This window comes from Aethina tumida, chromosome 4, assembly GCF_024364675.1.
Source record: "Aethina tumida isolate Nest 87 chromosome 4, icAetTumi1.1, whole genome shotgun sequence".
Lineage (NCBI taxonomy): Eukaryota > Metazoa > Arthropoda > Insecta > Coleoptera > Nitidulidae > Aethina > Aethina tumida.
The window spans coordinates 19920746-19942412 of NC_065438.1; the positions used below are offsets into that span (position 1 = coordinate 19920746).

Consider the following 21667-nt stretch of genomic DNA (forward strand, 5'->3'; position numbering starts at 1 on the left):
TTTTCAGTCATAATAGTTAATATTTAATGTGATAAAAAATTAACAAAACAGTTTGCTTTCCTTTTATCAATTTCAACTGCTCTAAAAAATTGACCTCGTCATCATAGGTTATGTTTGTATTGTCCTTTGGATCTTTTTTCATCATTTTGTTAAAAACCGAGGTTTTCTTCATTAAATAATTAAATTCTTCAAATTTTCAGTCATAACAGTTAATATTTAATGTGATAAAAAATAACAAATCAGTTTGCTCTCCTATTATCAATTTCAACTGCTTTAAAAAATTACCTCCTTTTCATAGGTTTTGTTTGTATTGTCCTTTGGGTCTTTCTTCATCATTTTGTTAAAAACTATGGTTTTCTTTATTAAACAATTAAATTCTTCAAATTTTTCATCATAGCAGTTAATATTTAATGTGATAAAAATTAACAAAACAGTTTGCTTTCCTATTGTCAATTTCAACTGTTCTAAAAAAAAATAACCTCCTCATCATAGGTTTTGTTTCTATTGTCCTATGGATTTTACTTCATCATTTTCTTAAAAACTGACGTTTTCTTTATTAAACAATTAAATTCTTCAAATTTTTAATCGTAACAGTTAATATTTAATGTGACAAAAAATTAACAAAATAGTTTGCTTTCCTATTATCAATTTCAACTGTTCTAAAAAATATCCTCCTCATCATAGATTTTGTTTGTATCGACCTTTGGGTCTTTCTTCATCATTTTGTTAAAAACGTTTCATTAAACACTTAAATTCTTCAAATTTTTCAACATAAAAGTTACACTAAAAGAAGCAACCTTGTCTTTAAATTGTTGTTTGTTTTGACACCTTTATATTAATTATTTGGGTACTCCATTATTATTTGTAACTAGTTTTTAATTTTTTTTCACAAGAACGATTAATTTCTAATACGACAACAAACAATGAATGACATTATTATCTTGTTCATGCAAATAATTTACAATGGCTTAATTCACGAAGCAGTGAATGATTTTGAAACGTTTAATAACGCAGAACTATAAATATAAATGGTTTTGTCATAAACAATGAATTAAAATATCTGACTTAGCAAGAAAGTTGCTTAGACTTTCTATTTTCAATATTTCAACTTTAATAGGATGTCTTTTTCATCATTATTTTTAACATCCGTTAAATAATTGACTCATTTACTCATCAACAATTTGTTTGTTCAGCCATTTTTAGATATTTCTTCATCTTTTTTTTTAAACGAAGGTTTCAAATACCAATCAACTCTTTAATTCAACAGCAATAAATCCTTATTAATTTAATAATATTTAAAATAATGTCTTACTCATTGTCAGTTTTTTTCTGACATCGTTATGTTAAACTTTTGAGTTCATTAATTTATTAAGAACTAGTTTTTCTACAAAGTAATAACTTTAAAGTGACAACAATTAAACAAAACAATTTGATTTTCATATTTTTTTCCATAAACTCCAAAAAATTGTCTTATTGACTCATTGTCAACTTGAGTGTGGTTTTTGACAACATTCTCAAAAGACAAATGCTTTTGAAAGGTTTAATTAAAACACAGAAGTAATGATATTAACAATTTTATTATAAATATTATTACAATGGTAGTATACAAGTTATATTACAATCGTTAGAGAATAAAGAAAACATATCGGAAAAAATACAACAAATAAAAACACGATTTAAAACTGCGATGGCACAAATCATCTGAAATAGGCAAGAGAACAGATAAAAACAATCGAAATAAAAAGTAAAAAGCCAGAACCGCAAAATCAAATTTATAAACTATATTCAAAAAACCAAAAAGTGTAATCATTGATCTTCATTATAATTAGTCTAATCTATGATTATGCGTGAAAAATTAGTTATATATATGTATAATTTTTTTTAATATTAATGGACGGACTTTGTTTGAAGTTAATTTTAAGTCTTACGCATAATACTCAATACTAAAATGGAGCTTGTTTCTACGTATATCGTTTAATGGTTTAATTACAATGATGTACTACCTATATCACATGATCAGAAGCAATGAGGGATCTTAAGTTAGAACGCAGAACTATTCTAACAGAAAAAATGGAACTAGCAACATTAATTACACTGCAAGCTTCACTCCATATTTACATGGCATTAGATATAAGTCGTACATTTACATTTAGTTCCATTTTCACGCAGTTACATTTGGTTATTTTCAAGTTAGAATAAGTTAGTGAGAGTTTCTACATAAAAATCACAATTTACTAGTATTCTTGAGACCAGTTAATACAGTCATGGGAAGTGTCTAAAATATCACTGGTTACAATTCAATTTATTAACTAGCAAGGAATCACATGTTAGGCACTAGTAGGATTCATTTTGATAGTTAACTTTGTAGGATCCACCACACTGTCAATATTATTTTTGTTTAGGTCGTACCATAATACTGAAGTGTGAATTTACAAGTCCATGATTCTTAATTTAATTAATTGCCAGCCTCGACGCATTGTTATCAACTAATTGTGCAATTTTTTGAGTATGAAACTCAACAGTTCATCCAGAACTCAGTCTTACCCTCTTAACTTCTATGCTTCCAAGGAATTTCGCTTTCGTCGTCGAGTCTGGCAATCACAGATGAGTTAATTTGTTAAAAAATCAATAAACCTAAGTTGTCAACAGACAAATAATAAAATAAATTAATTAAACAACTATAGACAGCGCCATAAAAAAGTGAACTTAGGTCATGTTTGGGTCTAGATGAGCAAATGGTTTCGTCTACAGTTTAAGTACCCCGAAAAATTAGTTCAGTATGTACATTTTAGACACTAGCGTTCTTAAACTTCAGCAGGTGCAGCTTAGGCGTTCGTCAGTCAAGCACGTTCTTCAGTAACGAGTAAACATCCCTGAAATTCTCCCCCACTGTCGACGGTAACGTGGTTTTCCGTTTGATTATCGGCTCCAGCTCCGCCAGATAGTCGTAGCACTTCTTGCACTTCCTGTACCTTTCCTCCCGGGAAATGTCCACACCAAAACTACCCGCAGTACCCGACCTAACGTTCGTCTTGATGGTGTTACCGAAGTGGGACAGGATGAGCTTCAGGGACCCACAACCCGTCGTCATGTATCTGAAACAATCGATAAACGGGAACAGTTAGGAGGAGATACGTAAAGAGGTCATTAATGCGGATGAATAATTCATCCGTTATTTATCGACAACCCCCAAACACAAACGCAAAAATTATGCATAACCCAAGTGACAAACTCATCAACGAGATGACACCGAGCTCGGGTTGCTCGTCGATCAAAACACTCTCGATCTTTTCACGCTAGGTGACATCGAGGGCACTCGAAATTTGAATGCGAAAGGCCGCTAAGGCCCGCTGTATGCAAACACTGTCAGGTATCGCATCCAACGGGACCGATCTGGGGGGGCTGCGTTTTTCTCACAGAAAAGGGTTGGACGTGTCGAATTGCTCGAACGGTCCGTGTTTAGGAAGCACGCGTCCAACGTCGCAATGAATACGAAACGAAGTGACCCCCGGGTCCGTTTTTAATGGGCGCGACATCGATTTTCGGTTTGTTTGTTGCGTTTGTCGTAAAGTTTAGTTTAATCGGTTTGTGAGGTCGTAAATCATGGGAGTAATGCGAATGCATTTATTTCTATTCTTGGTGCGGGTAGGGTAGACAGTTTACTTGCCCTTAATTTCGGTTAAAAATTGATTTTAAACAGGCAAATCGTGAGAATTTCGTTGACATTGAAATACAACAAAGTTTAAACCTTAAGAGAAACATAATAGTATTTGATTATTGAGCCTCTTTTTGTTCAAGGCAGTAGATATTTTACTTGCCCTTAATTTAAACCAGAAATGGATTTTAAACAACAGACAAAATGGGACGAATTAGTTGATATTAAAGCAAAAAATTTAATAAAAATAACATCTTAAGAGACATATTCGATATTTGATAATTGATCAATTTTTTGTACAGGAAAGTAGAAATTTACTTGTCGTTAATCTCAATTAAAAATGGATTTTAAATAACAGGCTAAATGAGAGGAATTAGTTGATATAGTACAAAAAGTATAAAAGTAAAAGCTTAAGAGAAACATTGAATATTTGATAATTGAGTAATTTTTTGTACAAGAAAGCAGAAATTTCCTTTTTTTTTTCAATTAAAAATGAATTTTAAATAACAGGCAAAATGATAGGAATTAGTTGATATTACAATATAAAGTATAATAAAAAAATAAAAGCCTAAGAGACATATTGACTATTTGATAACTGAGCAGTTCTTTGTACAGGAAAGTAGAAATTTACTTCTCCTTAATTTCAATTAAAAATGATTTTAAATAACAGATAAAATGGGAGGAATTAGTTGTTATTATAGTACAAAATTTAATAAAAATAATAGTTTAAGAAAAATATTGGATATTTGATAATTGAGCAATTTTTTGTACAGGAAAGTAGAAATTTACTTGTCCTAAATTTTAATTAAAAAGTGAATTTTAAATAACAGGGAAAATGAGAGGAACTAGTTGATATTAAAATATAAAGTTTAATCAAAAACAAAAAGCCTAAGAGATATATTGACTATTTGATAACTGAGCAGTTCCTTGTACAGGAAAGTAGAAATTTACTTGTCCTTAATTTCAATTAAAAATGAATTTTAAATAACAGATAAAATGGGTGGAATTAGTTGTTATTATAGTACAAAATTTAATAAAAATAATAGTTTAAGAAAAATATTGAATATTTGATAATTGAGCAATTTTTTGTACAGGAAAGTAGAAATTTACTTGTCCTAAATTTTAATTAAAATGTGAATTTTAAATAACATGGAAAATGAGAGGAACTAGTTGATATTAAAATATAAAGTTTAATCAAAAACAAAAAGCCTAAGAGATATATTGACTATTTGATAACTGAGCAGTTCCTTGTACAGGAAAGTAGAAATTTACTTGTCCTTAATTTCAATTAAATATGATTTTAAATAACAGATAAAATGGGAGAAATTAGTTGTTATTATAGTACAAAATTTAATAAAAATAATAGTTTAAGAAAAATATTGGAAATTTGATAATTGAGCAATTTTTTGTACAGGAAAGTAGAAATTTACTTGTCCTAAATTTTAATTAAAAAGTGAATTTTAAATAACATGGAAAATGAGAGGAACTAGTTGATATTAAAATATAAAGTTTAATCAAAAACAAAAAGCCTAAGAGATATATTGACTATTTGATAACTGAGCAGTTCCTTGTACAGGAAAGTAGAAATTTACTTGTCCTTAATTTCAATTAAAAATGAATTTTAAATAACAGATAAAATGGGTGGAATTAGTTGTTATTATAGTACAAAATTTAATAAAAATAATAGTTTAAGAAAAATATTGAATATTTGATAATTGAGCAATTTTTTGTACAGGAAAGTAGAAATTTACTTGTCCTAAATTTTAATTAAAAAGTGAATTTTAAATAACATGGAAAATGAGAGGAACTAGTTGATATTAAAATATAAAGTTTAATCAAAAACAAAAAGCCTAAGAGATATATTGACTATTTGATAACTGAGCAGTTCCTTGTACAGGAAAGTAGAAATTTACTTGTCCTTAATTTCAATTAAAAATGAATTTTAAATAACAGATAAAATGGGTGGAATTAGTTGTTATTATAGTACAAAATTTAATAAAAATAATAGTTTAAGAAAAATATTGAATATTTGATAATTGAGCAATTTTTTGTACAGGAAAGCAGAAATTTACTTGTCCTAAATTTTAATTAAAAAGTGAATTTTAAATAACATGGAAAATGAGAGGAACTAGTTGATATTAAAATATAAAGTTTAATCAAAAACAAAAAGCCTAAGAGATATATTGACTATTTGATAACTGAGCAGTTCCTTGTACAGGAAAGTAGAAATTTACTTGTCCTTAATTTCAATTAAAAATGAATTTTAAATAACAGATAAAATGGGTGGAATTAGTTGTTATTATAGTACAAACTTTAATAAAAATAATAGTTTAAGAAAAATATTGAATATTTGATAATTGAGCAATTTTTTGTACAGGAAAGTAGAAATTTACTTGTCCTTAATTTTAATCAAAAAGTGAATTATAAATAACAGGGAAAATGAGAGGAATTAGTTGATATTACAATATAAAGATTAATCAAAAACAAAAAGCCTAAGAGTTATATTGACTATTTGATAATTGAGCAATTTTTTGTACAAGAAAGTAGAAATTTACTTGTCGTTAATCTCAATTAAAAATGGATTTTAAATAATGGGCTAAATGGGAGGAATTAGTAGGATATTATAGTACAAAATTTAATAAAAATAAAAGCTTAAGATAAATATTGGATAATTAATAATTGAGCAATTTTTTGTACAAGAAAGTAGAAATTTATTTGTCCTTAATTTCAATTAAAAATGAATTTTAAATAACAGGCAAAATAAAAGGAATTAGTTAATATTACAATATAAAGTTTAATAATAAATAAAAGCCTAAGAGATATATTGACTATTTGATAACTGAGCAGTTCTTTGTACAGGAAAGTAGAAATTTACTTGTCCTTAATTTCAATTGAAAATGAATTTTATATAACAGATAAAATGGGAGGAATTAGTTGTTATTACAGTACAAAATTTAATAAAAATAATAGTTTAAGAAAAATGTTGGATATTTGATAATTGAGCATTTTTTTGTACAGGAAAGTAGAAATTTACTTGTCCTTAATTTTAATTAAAAAGTGAATTTTAAATAACAGGGAAAATGAGAGGAATTAGTAGATATTACAATATAAAGTTTAATCAAAAACGAAAAGCCTAAGATATATATTGACTATTTGATAATTGAGCAATTTTTTGTACAAGAAAGTAGAAATTTATTTGTCGTTAATCTCAATTAAAAATAGATTTTAAATAACAGACTAAATGGGAGGAATTAGTTAATATAGTACAAAATTTAATAAAAATAAAAGCTTAAGAGAAATATACTTGTCCTTAATTTCAATTAAAAATGAATTTTAAATAACAGGTAAAATAAAAGGAATTAGTTGATATTACAATATAAAGTTTAATAAAAAAATAAAAGCCTAAAAGACATATTGACTATTTGATAACTGAGCAGTTCTTTGTAGAGGAAAGTAGAAATTTACTTCTCCTTAATTTCAATTAAAAATGAATTTTAAATAACAGATAAAATGGGAGGAATTAGTTGTTATTATAGTACAAAATTTAATAAAAATAATAGTTTAAGAAAAATATTGGATATTTGATAATTGAGCAATTTTTTGTACAGGAAAGTAGAAATTTACTTGTCCTTAATTTTAATTATAAAGTGAATTTTAAATAACAGGGAAAATGAGAGGAATTAGTTGATATTACAATATAAAGTTTAATCAAAAACAAAAAGCCTAAGAGATATATTGACTATTTGATAATTGAGCAATTGTACAAGAAAGTAGAAATTTACTTGTCGTTAATCTCAATTAAAAATAGATTTTAAATAATAGGCTAAATGGGAGGACTTAGTTGATATTATAGTACAAAATTTAATAAAAATAAAAGCTTAAGAGAAATATTGGATATTTGATAATTGAGCAATTTTTTATGCAGAAAAGTAGAAATTTACTTGTCCTTAATTTCAATTAAAAATGAATTTTAAATAACAGGCAAAATGAGAGGAATTAGATGATATTACAATATAAAAGTTTAAAAAAAAAAAATAAAAGCTTAAGAGAAATATTAGATTTTTGACAATTGAGCAATTTTTTGTACAGGAAAGTAGAAATTTACTTGTCCTTAATTTTAATCAAAAGTGGATTTTAAATAACAGGCAAAAGGGAACGAATTAGTTCATATTTCAGTGTGAAATTTAATAAAAATAAAAGCTTAAAAGAAATACTGAATATTGATTAATCGAACAAAATCTCCTCAGGTCCTTTAACTCTAATTAAAAGTAGTTTTAAATAACAAACAAAACGAAAGGAATTAGTTGACAGTACAAAAATAAGAGCACACATGAGAGAAGCATCGAACGTTTGATAATTGAGCTGTTACAGCTCAGTCTCCTTTTGTCGAGTGTCGACGTGTGCCAGTATTCAAATTCCCGATCAATTGTTGTAGCCGCTTCAAATTGCGCCGGCCGCCGTCGCAATTTGAATAGACGGGCCCGCTTTAAATTGTCCGGGGGGGCCACCGAATTTGTCACATCTCCGTCCAAATTGGAAAATAGCCGGATCATTAGGATTTTATGCGTCGGCTCGGGGGCGAAACCGTTCCCTTCGACGGCAGCACTTCCGTCTTGTAAACACCACACACAGCCCGTAATTAAAAATTTTCAATTAGCCGTTCCATAAATCATGTTAGTCGCAACACGGGTAAACAAGACCGTGTAAAACCCGAAGGGGTTTATTGAGCGTGAAAACGTGGGCGTTAGCGGAGCGTACGGTAAATAATACACGGCTAATTCGAGCTAATTTGGACGATGCGCCTAACGAACGCGCCATCCGAAAACAATTAGCGCTTGTTCCTATATTATTTCGTGCGCTTATTTTTTTTTTTATGTATATGGTTTTCCGTGTCTGTGTGAGAAGCGCCAGCTGTTCCGACTGCTGTCAAACGTTCGGAGCATAAAACAAGAGCGGAAATCCATCATTACTTAACGAATAGGTCACTTTCGGACACGGAAGGCGGAATCATGTGAACCTGTGATCGACGGTTTGTTTGGGCCAAATTAATGAACCCAACAGAACATTCATAAAAAACGTTAGATACATTATATTTTTAATAAACAGTTGTACACTCTTCTACACTCCACATATGCCCAAGTTAAATATTTTCAAATTTGATTTAAATAAACCCTACACCCAATAGATGACAGAGTTTGTATAAAAATCAACATATCTTCGCCACTAATATTTTATTAAGTGACAAAATTGATAATTTTGAAGTTTGAAGAATTCTTCACGATTCTTTAAGAACTAATTCAATTAATTACAATTTCCATAAGAAATAAAAATTTTGAGCGATATATTTTTTTAGAAAACATTTAACAATTAATTAAATTACTAGTTACGTCCTCTATACTCCATAGATATAATATTAAACATCACCAAAACATTGTTTAAATAAATTATTAGTTGCGCCCTCTATACTCAATAGGTGACAATAATAAATATCATCAAATGAATTGAAAAATTAGAATATCTTTGAAACTGATTTTTAATTAATTACAAAATTTGTAAATTTGAATTTTAAGACAGTCTCTATAAAAAATAAGAATTTTGACAGATATATTTATCTGAAAATACTCGCATTGCGTATCAGTTATTGTTGTTAAAAAAATAATTTAAATGAATTATTAGATGTGCCCTCTATAATCTATACATAATAATATCAAATATCATTCAATTCTAAACTTCATTTAAATAAATTATTAGTTGTGCCCTCAAACTCGATAGATGACAATAGTAAATATCATCAAATGAATAAAAAAATTGGAATATCTTTAAAACTGATATTTTAATTAATTACAAAATTTGTAATTTTGAATTTTAAGGTCAAATTCAATTATAGTCTCCATAAATAATTAAAAATTTTGACAAATACATTTATCTGAAAACACTTCCATTGCATATATGTTATTGTTGTTAAAAATAATTTAAATGAATTGTTACTTGTGTCCTCTATAATCTATAGATGATAATATTAAATATCATCAAATTAAAAACTTCATTTAAATAAAATATTAGTTGCGCCCTCTACACTCAATAGATGAAAATATTAAATATCATCAAATGAATTGAAAAATTAGAATATCTTTAAAATTGATATTTTAATTAATCACAGAACTTGTAATTTTGAATTTTAAGGCCAAATTCAATTATAGTCTCCATAAAAAATTAAAATTTTTACAGATTTATCTGAAAACACTCCCGTTGCACATAAATTGTTAAAAAATAATTTAAATGAATTATTAGTTGTGTTAAAACTTCATTTAAATAAATTATTAGTTGTACTCTCTACATTCGATAGATGACAATAATAAATATCATCAAATGAATTGAAACATTAGAATATCTTTAAAAGTGATATTTTGATTAATCACAAAATTTGTAATTGTGAATTTTAAGTCCAGTTTCTACATTTATTGTTGTTTAAAAAGTAATATAAGTGAATTAATAGTTATGTCCTCTATATTTCTTATATGATAATATTAAATATCATCAAATAAATATAATAATTAAATTTCATATGAATTAAGAATTATCATAGATAATTTTTGAAAATAGACTCTTATTGTTTTAATTAAGAACCTTTAGAAATTTAGAAAATAGGTCAATTTTTGTAAACTCCATAGGCATGAAATATCAAGACATCTATTTATGATCTCAATTACCTGCTAAACACATATATTTCTGACACGTAAGTGGTGTAAACATTTCATAATTCTATATCATCAAAAACGAATAAAACTTATCGACATTTAACTAGAATCAACAAACCAACTTTAGTCATACGTATTTAATATGAACATAATGATGCTTATTACATAAGTGTAATTTATTCATCGTGCTGTAATAACATGAAGATATGCACAGTAAATATCCTATTTGTTACAAGCACACCTTACAACGTATTAGTATTGTGCTGGTTAGTGCCTGTACACTTGTTTTTGTTATTATTTTTATTACTTAACAGCTATTAAGTTGATTAATATACTGAAAAATATGTTTCAAATGATCTTTGTGTTGTTTTGTTTGACTACAATGTGTTTCTGCTCTTTGGAAGTGATTCAAAAAGCTGACTCCGATAAATCCAGACAATGCCTGAAAAAGATCATGGATAACTATGCAAATCCCAAAACTGTCATCGTCACTAACATGGATCTAGTAGACTTGGGGTGGACGTATCAAACCATGCAGTGCAACGACGCAGACTTTGTGTATTTCGACATAAAGAAGGCCGACTTTTATGTCATTGAATTAGACAACAATGCCAGCACAACAATAGACACTCTAGCTAAACAGTACAGTTTTAATCCTAGGGCAAAAGCCATTTTCTTGACAAACGACGTGAATGTGGATCTTTTCAAGCAAATCGACTATTACTATTTAATCAACGCTGTAGTATTAAACAAATTAACGTATAAAGTGTACATAAACTTCCCCTACGTAAACGAAGACTCGAATAACCCCAGTGAAAATTTTGTGGAACTAGGTGATTGTCTTGAAGACCTCGATTTCTTTCCAAACAAAATACCGAAGCAATGGAGGAACACCACCGTCAAACTCAATTACATACTGGTACCACCTTTTGTAACTTGCCCCCCTTGTGACGAAAAACGAGGCTACGAAGTAGAGCTGTATAGATTCCTCCAATCGGTACTAAAATTCGAGGTCCAGTTAACCACACGTTACAAACTTTGGGGCCGTAAAAATCTGACCACCAATCAGTACTCGGACGCGTACGGTGCGATTCAAAATCGAACCGACACCAGCGGCGTTGGTGGGTTCCGAACCACCACGTACGAAAACTACGACTTCGACGTCACACCTCCAATCAAGGTGGAGCACATGACCTGGTTAATACCCATAAAGTACAACGAGGACCACTGGAAAACTGTGGCCGACGTGTTTGAGGTGCATACGTGGATGCTGCTGTTCTGTTTGTTCGTAGCTGTGGCCCTGGCCTTCTATGTGGTACTGCGTGATGATCGTCCGAGGAGGACGTTGGCCTATTGCCTGTTTTACTCGTATGAAATTGTTATTGGCAACGCCACAAGAGGGGTGAACGGCACATTGCACAAAATAGTGCACATAGGTTGGCGGTACATGGTCCTGATAGTGGTCAACATCTTCTCCACCAAACTACTGTCGTTGCTCACCAAGGAAATCAACACCCTAAAGTTGGACTCACTGCAGGACCTAATCGAGGCCGACTTAAAGTTCGGCCTGTTCACCGACATACTAAAGCTATACGACGCCTCCCGAGACCCAATAGAAAAGTACATAGTAGACCACAACGAGTACTGCGCCATTGACAACAGTTGCTTCGAACGTATCGCCTACAAGAAGGACATGGCTACGGCCCGGGGAAGCTGGGTCTCGGATTATTCGATCGTCGGTTACATGGACGAGGAAGGACGACCTCTCATATACAAGAGCAATAAAGTGTTTCCGGTGACGTTTCTGATGAACTGGTACTTTCGTCGTGGTTATCCGATGTACGAACAGATCAACCAGTTAGTGCAGGCGATGATCGAAAACGGGGTGTTGGGGCACATCAGGAGCCTGGTGGACGATGACGTGCAGGTCAAGCGGACCAACTCGTTGAAGAAAATGAATTCGGTACGTTCACGTCCTTTGACGCTGACCCATCTTAATGGGTTCTTCTATTTATGGCTGGCGGGTTGTGGAGTGGGCACTCTAGTTTTCTTTGTGGAACTTTTTTGTTGCAGGAATAAATGTTCAAAGGTAGTACCAGCTTCATAAAGAATAAAGAGGTCTGAATAAAATGTGTTAATTTGTATTTTTTTTTAATCATTCTATAAATTTAAATTTTGCGTATCTCTTTTGTACCAGTTCGAAGACAAAAACAACAGTACTCAAGCCCAACCCGATGAAGTAAATAACAAAAAGGGCAAACAACTGGTGAGTTTGAATTGGTCTGGTGTACATGGAGTTTCTTTTATTCATAGCAGAACTTTCAATCAATCTAATAAGATATTCCACATCGTCGTACCCTTTGCTGATTATTCCATGAGCATCCAGCCTCAACAACAAATTATCAATTTGTGGAAATAAAGGGAAACCTTTAGAGAACAACCAAGATATCAAGTATCTATTTATTGGATGGTTTCGCATGAAATAAATTATAGGTTTGCCTTCTTCGTCTAGGTAGTACTGTGGTATGATAATTTCAGTGGTCCACAAACCCCTGCTGTTGGCCATGTCTTGTTGGAACGCCGTTCTGTTGACACAACTAGGTCCTGAAGGGCAAGGTATGAAGTTCTCATAAATTTTAGTCTCAATTGGGTACTCCGAATTCTCAAATATGTACTGAAGCCCATCGAACAAACCTATTTTTAAGTCTGAATTGACCACTTCCTCTACAGTCTCCAATTTTTTCTGATGAGAGTCTTCGGTTAGGACTATTATCAGTTTACTGGTGAACAGACTTGTTATAATCAATATTCCAATCCTCCATCCGTTCTCCAACAACATTGATGGCAAACAATGTGCAGTACCAATGGACATACCCAAAGACATTTTATAAGTGTCCACCACACAATTAAAAAAGCTTCTCTGGTGATCTTCCAATTTAATCTTGTGCAACAGATAACTCAACAAAGAAATCAAAAGGAACAAAGCCAACACAACAACCCAAACGTGGACCGACAGTATTAGCAGTACCCGTTGCCAATTGCTTATCAAAATCAAGGGTAACGTCCACAGCACTGTTTCTTGGGTGAATGCATAACTGGTTTCAAAATCCTGCTCCGCATACATCATTTGCCTGAACAAGCCAATTCCTCCGTCGATTTTACCGCTTTTCATGTCCTTTAGGGCGCCCGAATACGAACCATGGGGGTAGTAAATGTATCCCCACTTGGTGTAGTGTTGGAAGTTTATTTTGAATTTCATTATGTCGCGTATTACTGCCAACAAATCGGCTTCGAAGCCTGTAATTTTGCCGTCTTTCATTTTACAGTAAGGTGGCATGTCGAAATAAGCCAAGTTTACGGTGGTTTCGGTCCATCTTTTCGGTGGTTCTTGGAACCAAGCGACCGTGGAATTGCTACACCAATTTGTTTGAAACACATTTAAATTTGGGACGTGGGCGTTTTCGGTTTGATACGGGTTATAAGTAAATGTTTCAATAAAATCGTCGCCCTCGTTTACGATTAGAATTCTTGAGATGTAACGATCAGTGAGCAGTTTCACATTTTCTTTGGAAGTGTCTGCGGTTATTAATAAATATTTACCTTCTGAGTTGAGGATTTTATAGGCTTCTAATGTGATTAAAACATCCGACAAAACATCATCGTTTAAGTTTAAAATGTAAATGTTTGGTATTCTCTTATATACTCCTGTTTTAGAAGCATTGTTCAGGATTATATTGTTTCGTTCAAATTTGGGAATCACGAAATTCCACCATAAAAAAATATCATCACTTTGCGATGAATCCATTAAAATTTTCGTAACACAATCATACAAATTATCACTGTTCGAAGCGTTAAAAGAAATCGCATTCAATGTTTTTATACATTCTACAAGAATCAAACACATAATAATGGATCCTCTTGCCATAATCATATTTATTAATATACTGGATAAAAACACAATAATTTAATTAATCTATATGTTTAATGACTTTTTAATTGAACGTAATTATTAATATATTAACTTGGTCATGTTTTATTTTATTTAATATTTAAATTATACCCAAATAAAACTGATAACGAATAATGATCAATTAAAATAAAAATATATGGATAAATAAAATTATTGTAACTTTGATTTTTTATACTCAAACAGATTTAATGAGAATGAATTGCTTCAGAACAGTATTAAAAATTAATATGAAGACTTTCAAATATTCAGATTTAAATTAAATAATCACAAGGATATATTAATATATATATATATATATATATATATATATATATATATATATATAGTTAAAAGATTGAATTAAGACAGAACTAAAAATTTTTAAACTAGTGTATATTAATATAGATTTAAATAAATGAATAAAAGGGTTATTTAATATATGCAACCCCCGACACACCCTTAAAAGATTGCATAGAGTGGTACTAGAAATTTTTAAAATGAGAACTTTCAAATACTTATTTAAATATTCAGATTTAGAATAAATCAAAAGGGTATATGTATATTAATCATATGCACCGTTAAAAGATTGAATTAAGAATGAATTTTTAAAATAAAGATATTAGTATATTTATTCACAATTTAAAATAAATGAATAAAAATTGAATATTCCAATATTCAGATTTAAATTAAAATGATCAAAAGTATATATTAATATATATCCAATTTTAAAAGGTAATATTAGAATTTTTTAAAATAAAGATATTTGAATATTTCTTCAAATATTCAGATTTAAAATAAATTATCAAAAGGGTAGTTTAATGTATGCAACCACAAACACACCATTAAAAAAACTTGACAGAGAAGTATTAGAAATTTCTGTAATGAGGACTTTCAAATATTAATTCAAATATTCAAATTTAAAATAAATCAAAAGGGTATATTAATATACATTCATCGTTAAAAGACTGAATTAAGAACAGCATTATACATTTTTAAGATAAAGATATTATATTAGTATCTTTCTTCCAATATTTACAGATTTAAATAAATGAATAAAAAGGTAGTTTAATATATGCAACCCACAATACACCATTAACAAACTGCACAGAATAGAATTACGAATGCTTATTCAAAATTCAGATTTAAAATGAGGGTACAAAATTTTAAAATATGTAATCACCAAATATCTTTAAAAATGAAAGTTCAATTCATTCAAATATTCATATTAAAAAAGAACATTAATATATGCAACCATAAATACACTATTAAGATTGCTCAATATGGCATTAATGAAACGAATATATTCAAATATTAAAAGTGAATGAACCAAAATATAATTTAGTATATGGCCACAATGCACTATTTAAAAATACTCATTCTAATAAAATATTCACATATATAAGGTGAATGAACAAAATGATAAATTAATATATGCAACCTCGAACACACCTACACAGATTTAAAATGAATATAATAGAATATCGTTGAATAATCAAATTGGAATGTAAAATTTAAAAATCAAAATGTCAAAATGTATTTTAATATTCAAAAATTCGAATATCTTAATATTCAAGAAATTATATACCTATTTAACATTAAAGCATTTGAATATTTGACCAATAGTATTAATATATATTATTCATAAAAATTAAACAGTACTTATGTTACACATTAGAATATAATAAAAAAATACTTACGTTTCATACTTATTTTGTAACAACTCTTGCATTTTGGACAAAACAGGTATACATAAATCCAGACTCCAGATTGAGCTGCAACAAATTCAAATAAATTGATATAAAAAAGCCCATAACAAATCTCAAAATCAAGCCTTACAATCGATTGTTGATTACACGAAGAATATCCACCAGAACGGACAGTTCATCCATATTAATGGCAGTTTCCAGACCCGTTTTAACGTCTTTCGTTTTGCACTGTGTTAAGACTAGGTGGAGGCTGCGCTGTCGCACCTTCATGATCCCGCTGATAGTGTCGTGGCCACGCATCACAGCGTTTATCACTTCAGCCTCCGACATTTCGGGGTAGGGCTGCGAAAAACCCATCGTCTGGTGGTTTTTCTACAAAAATAAAGATATAAGTGTCAACTAACAGAATACCTAGTTAGTGTTGGAACCTACAGGTATAAAGTCATCTAAAATAATAGCTCCAGGCTTGTCCACCGAGTACGGTACGTATTCCGCTTCGGAAATGTCATCAACGGGCGACCCCTTGGAGTTCACATAATCGTCCATCGTATCATTATAGTTAGGCGTCTTTATCGGATCACAATAGTTCATCGCCTTCACCGGTTCGCCGTAGGTGACTGGTTTCACCCTGTCGTTCTTCTCCACCGTCCTGGCACTGTTGATGTTCGGTATCCGCGTAGGACCCGACACCGTCGTGCCAGAGGTGCGTCGATTGATCGAGTTCTTCCTGGACGGCACCCGAGACGACATCGATCCCCTGTTCACGTTCGTCTCCTCCGAGTAGCTGTGCCGCATGTTGTTCTGCCGCTGCGACTTCTCCTTTTCCGGCACGTCCTTGCAGCTGCTCTGCCTCTGAATGGCGTAACGGGGGGTCGACTTCGTCTTGGCTATGTTCGGCAGGATGTTCTCCCTGTCCTGCTGCTTGGACAGGCGGCTCTGGTACACCTGGTCCAGGTTGGATTTCGAGCGGGAGTATTTGGTGGGTGTGTACGCCGGTTCCGGGTTGCGGTGGTAGTTGTTCACGTTGTTGTCCAGTGATAGGGCTTCGAAGCTTTCGTTCACGGGGTCGGCGAGTATTTGCGGCATCGATGGGTCCGAAAATATGACTAGAAATTTTCGGAAATTTGAATGAGATGTTTATTTTATTAAATGATGTGGTTACCTGGGAACGTTTCTCTTTCGGGCTCATCGAAACTGACTTCTGGTTCTGGAGGGGGCGGCGTCCGTCGTACTGAAACGAAATATAATTTATTTTATAATATACAATTTAATTAGAATTTATATTATTTTAACAGAAATATTGTAAATATTAACTAGCAAAATGGTCCAATATTTTATTTTCATTCATTTATTTCATTTTTCATATTTTATACTTATTTAATAAATGAGAATCGGAATTTTTAAAATTAAGGCTTCGATATACTTAGTTATTTCGCTTCAAAATAAATCAATAATGAAAAGGGCTTATTAATATATATCCACCGTTAAAATATTGAATTAAGAACAGGATTAAGAATTTTTAAAATAAAGGATATCCGACTATTTATACAAATATCCACATATATAAAACAAATGAACAAAATGTCGAATTTTGAAAATAAAGATTTAATTAAAATCTGAGTAGTCATATATTCATATTTAAATTAAATGAACAAAACGATTGTTCAATGTATGCAACCAAGAACATACCTAACTAAATAAATCAAAAGTGTATATTAATATATACATCCACCGTTACAAGACTGAATTAAGAACAGGATTATAAATTTTTAAAATAAAGATATTATACTATTATTTTTTAAATTTATATCTCTTATATTCTATATTTTATATACTTTTTCTTTTTCATGCATTTTTTTTTTCATTTTTGTATTTTATGTATTATGTTTTTAATTTTTTTACATATTTTATGTTTTATATATTTTTTTGCCACTTTTTACATTTTTTAAATATCTTATATTTTTTATATATTTTACATTGTTTTATTTTTTACATATTTAATTTTTTTTATATTTCTTAATTTTTCTATTTTTTTAATTTTTCTCTTTTTCAATTTTTATGTTTTTTCTCTTTTCTATTTTTATGATTTTTTTTGTCTTTTCTATTTTTCTGTTTATTTTTCCATTATTCCATTTTTCAATTTTTCAATTTTTCAATTTTTCAATTTTTCAATTGTATTTTATGTATTTTATGTATTTTATGTATATTATGCATTTTATGTATATTATGTATTTTATGTATTTTATGTATTTTATGTATATTATGTATCTATTTTATATATTTTTTTATTTTATGTTTTTTATGTATTTTATGTATTTTATACATTTTTTGTATTTTATGTATTTGATGTATATTATGTATTTTATGTATTTTATATATTTTATATTTTATATCTGATATTGGTAAAATCTCTGTTAATATTGATTTTAAATCTAAGGGATTCTTAGATCATTCGAAACCTTTTTTTATATTTAATTCAATTATAGGATACATAGTGTTCCACGAAAGTAATTGATTTTTTAAGATATACAAAATTGAATGTAATTAACAAACACCCTGTATAAAATTTCGAAATACTAATTAAAGGTTTTTATAGAAAGATCTTTGGTTAACACATATGCCAAAAATGAACTTTTCAGCATACAAATTGACGCTTTTACAAACAATTTAGTGAAACCATGATATGGTATAGCCATTTTATTTGCAAATCAGTCTAGAATTTAAAAATCTAAAAATAATGTTCCATTAAACATAACAAGCTTATTAATGTTTTAAGAACACAAATAGTGTTTCTAAATTTATTTGTAAAAAGTGAATTCGAACTATTTTGATAAAGGTTTAAATTTCACAGCTTTCTAAAATATTTATAAGAAAATCCATCTTAATAGTATTCGTCGATATTTATTGTTTTATTTATCTGTACTTTGTTTTCACTGATTTGCATAATCTTAAAACAAGTATTATATAATTGCTTACACACTAATTAATATTACGTATGATATTGTTATACTATTTTTTAAATAATATTGTTTTTAGACAATAGTATTCGTCAAGAAATTTCAGTTGCAGTTCTATTGTTTTGTGATATGTTTTGTAAACTTATTTGGGAAGAAAGTACCAGGGAATATTTTGTTGAATATTTCAGAATTTCTTAATGTTTTTTTTTTCCATTTTTTCGGCGATGCTAGAAAGAAAACTTATCAATAATAAATTCCCAACAGTAAAGAAGTGAAGAAAACTGATTACGAAAATATTTTTTGCTGGTTCAATTCTCAACGCATTAAGACTTGACAAAACAAGTTCTCCGAGTCTACAATTATACGCGCACCATAAACATCCAACTATAAAATTCGTGGTTCGTCACGGCACAATAATACACAGTTGCGCCAACAAAAAGCTCCTGTTGCCCGGGTTATGTATTACACACATAACTCTTTTAATTAGGGTCCATTCTAAATACCGCTCCATCAGTTGCACCGGGCTCACGTTCTGTGCAAACTTCCTGTTATGAATGCGAAAATTGCATAACGTCCCGAATAATGGAAAGTCGAACGCGCCCTTTCTCTCGCACGCTTCCTGGCTCCGGACTCGGTTGTGCAACTGAAACACGGACCGTTTTTTCCAGCAGGAATTTGCGTGACCGTCATCTTGACCGGTGCAATGACGTACCGTTGGCTCATTCGAATCGTTTCCCACAAAAACGGTCGTCGGGACCCAATTAAGAGGCATTGTTTGCCGTCCAACAATGGCACAGGTTTTGTTTTATGTGCGTGCGTTATTCGGGTCCGGACAACAATCGTTCGAGTGACGCATGTTTACCGGGACTTCTCGAAATTACATTAAAACATCTTTTGCCACGTTCACCAAATCCGGTCGCTTGTTTCAAAACTGTTGGTGTGGTGGGTGTATTGCTCTTTTACACCGCGGGGAACAGTTCTTTCGGTGCGTTGAACAAAAGGAATTGGTTACAGACCATATTTCACTTTTACTTTGCGAATTGCAGTACGGAACGTTTGTCTTAACGAAGAGGACAAACGGTTTAACACTTTCACAATTTTTCTCGAGTATTGCATTGTGTTTGACAAACGAATTAGCGTTGCTGCGGTTTAATTTGAACGGCTGAACGGTTTCCGTTCATTATTAACATTGATACATGGCAAATCTGTATGGGAAATAAAACCGATATACGTTTTATAAAATGTGGGTTTCTCGTACAAGACACGAATTCTCGTAATGCGATAACATCACGATAGATTTACAAGGTGAAACATGTCTCACGACAGTTCCGAGATTCATTTATCGTTTTACAATATTTTGTTATGAAATCATTACTTATATTTGCCTCGTGTTTTTGTGTCAACATGCAGAGGTGTTAACTGATGTTTCCATATCGATCGTAAGAATCGACCTTGTGGTAAAAATTACTTAGCATGATACATTTCAAATATTTCTTTTGTAAATCTTTAAAGTAATATTTGATCTGAAGATGATTAATTAAACATGATATCACATATGAATTATGATTTATGACAAGTTAGTTGAACAAATATGAGGTATTATAGTGATAGTAATAAATTATCACTAACGTTATTTAACCAAGTAATTCAAGTTTTAAATTAGTTTATTTAGTTTATATCAGTCTTACTATAAATATAAAAATATTTAAATATTTGCATTATTATTAACTTCTTCAGTTAAATTCTAAGGTGACTAATAATTTAATAAAATTTTAGTTATAAATGTTGACTTACAACATGGTACGTCACTTTTTATTTTTTTCAATTACTATTAGAAATAGTTTATAGAACTGTAAAAACGATTGTCAAAGATTAAATTATTAACTCTTACAAATAAATTTAGAAACTTCTTGACGACTACTGTTGTCGAAAAACATTATTCTTTAAAAATACTTAATCCACAAAAACGAATAAGTTGATAGATAAAAAAATTAAGTAAATAAAACAGAAATTTTCTTCTAATGATAGTCAAATATTAAATTACTGACAAACACTATTAAACTGAATTTTCTTCTATTAAAAAGATTTCAGAAAACTGAGAAATTTAATTCTGTATTAGAATAGTCCTAATTCATTCTTCTCAAAAAAATTTAGAAAGTTCTTAACGATATACTGATAGCCAAAAACTTTATTACTTAAAAATACTTGATCTGTGATATTAATTAATATGTAATCAACTACATAATGCTTTTTTAATACAATACAAACCGACAAAAACGAATAAATTGATAGATAAATAAAAAATAATATTAGTAAATAATAAAATACAAAATTTCTTCTAACGGTCGTCAAATATTAAAAAACTGACGAATATTAATAAGATAAATTTTCTTCTATTAAAATAATTTAGGAAACTGAGAAAATTAATTCTTCATCAAAATAATCGTAGTTCACTCTTTACAAATAAATTTAGAAATTTCTTAAGGAATACTGCTGTCCAAAAACATTATTACTTAAAAATACTTTAACAATATGATATGTGATATTAATATGTAATCAACTACATAATGCTTTTTTTAATACAATACAAACCCACAAAAACGAATAAATTGATAGACAAATAAAGAATAATAATAGTAAATAATAAATTGTAAAATTTCTTCTAATGATCGTCAAATATTAAAATACTGACGAATACAATA

The 21667-nt window shown here is 29.8% G+C and overlaps 1 protein-coding gene across 1 annotated transcript in view; it reads right to left on the reverse strand.

Annotated features, from left to right (window-relative positions):
• Positions 1–1558: 1558 nt before the first annotated feature.
• Positions 1559–21667, reverse strand: part of LOC109602445 (katanin p80 WD40 repeat-containing subunit B1-like) — a 31520-nt gene continuing 11411 nt past the window's right edge. Inside the window, exons 5-9 of the mRNA XM_049966280.1 lie at positions 17171–17239; positions 16441–17114; positions 16139–16380; positions 16000–16074; positions 1559–3095 (exon numbers count right to left, since the gene is read on the reverse strand). Coding sequence (XP_049822237.1) covers positions 2837–3095; positions 16000–16074; positions 16139–16380; positions 16441–17114; positions 17171–17239 — 1319 coding nt within the window. The 3' untranslated portion in view covers positions 1559–2836. The remainder of the gene's footprint in view (positions 3096–15999; positions 16075–16138; positions 16381–16440; positions 17115–17170; positions 17240–21667) is intronic.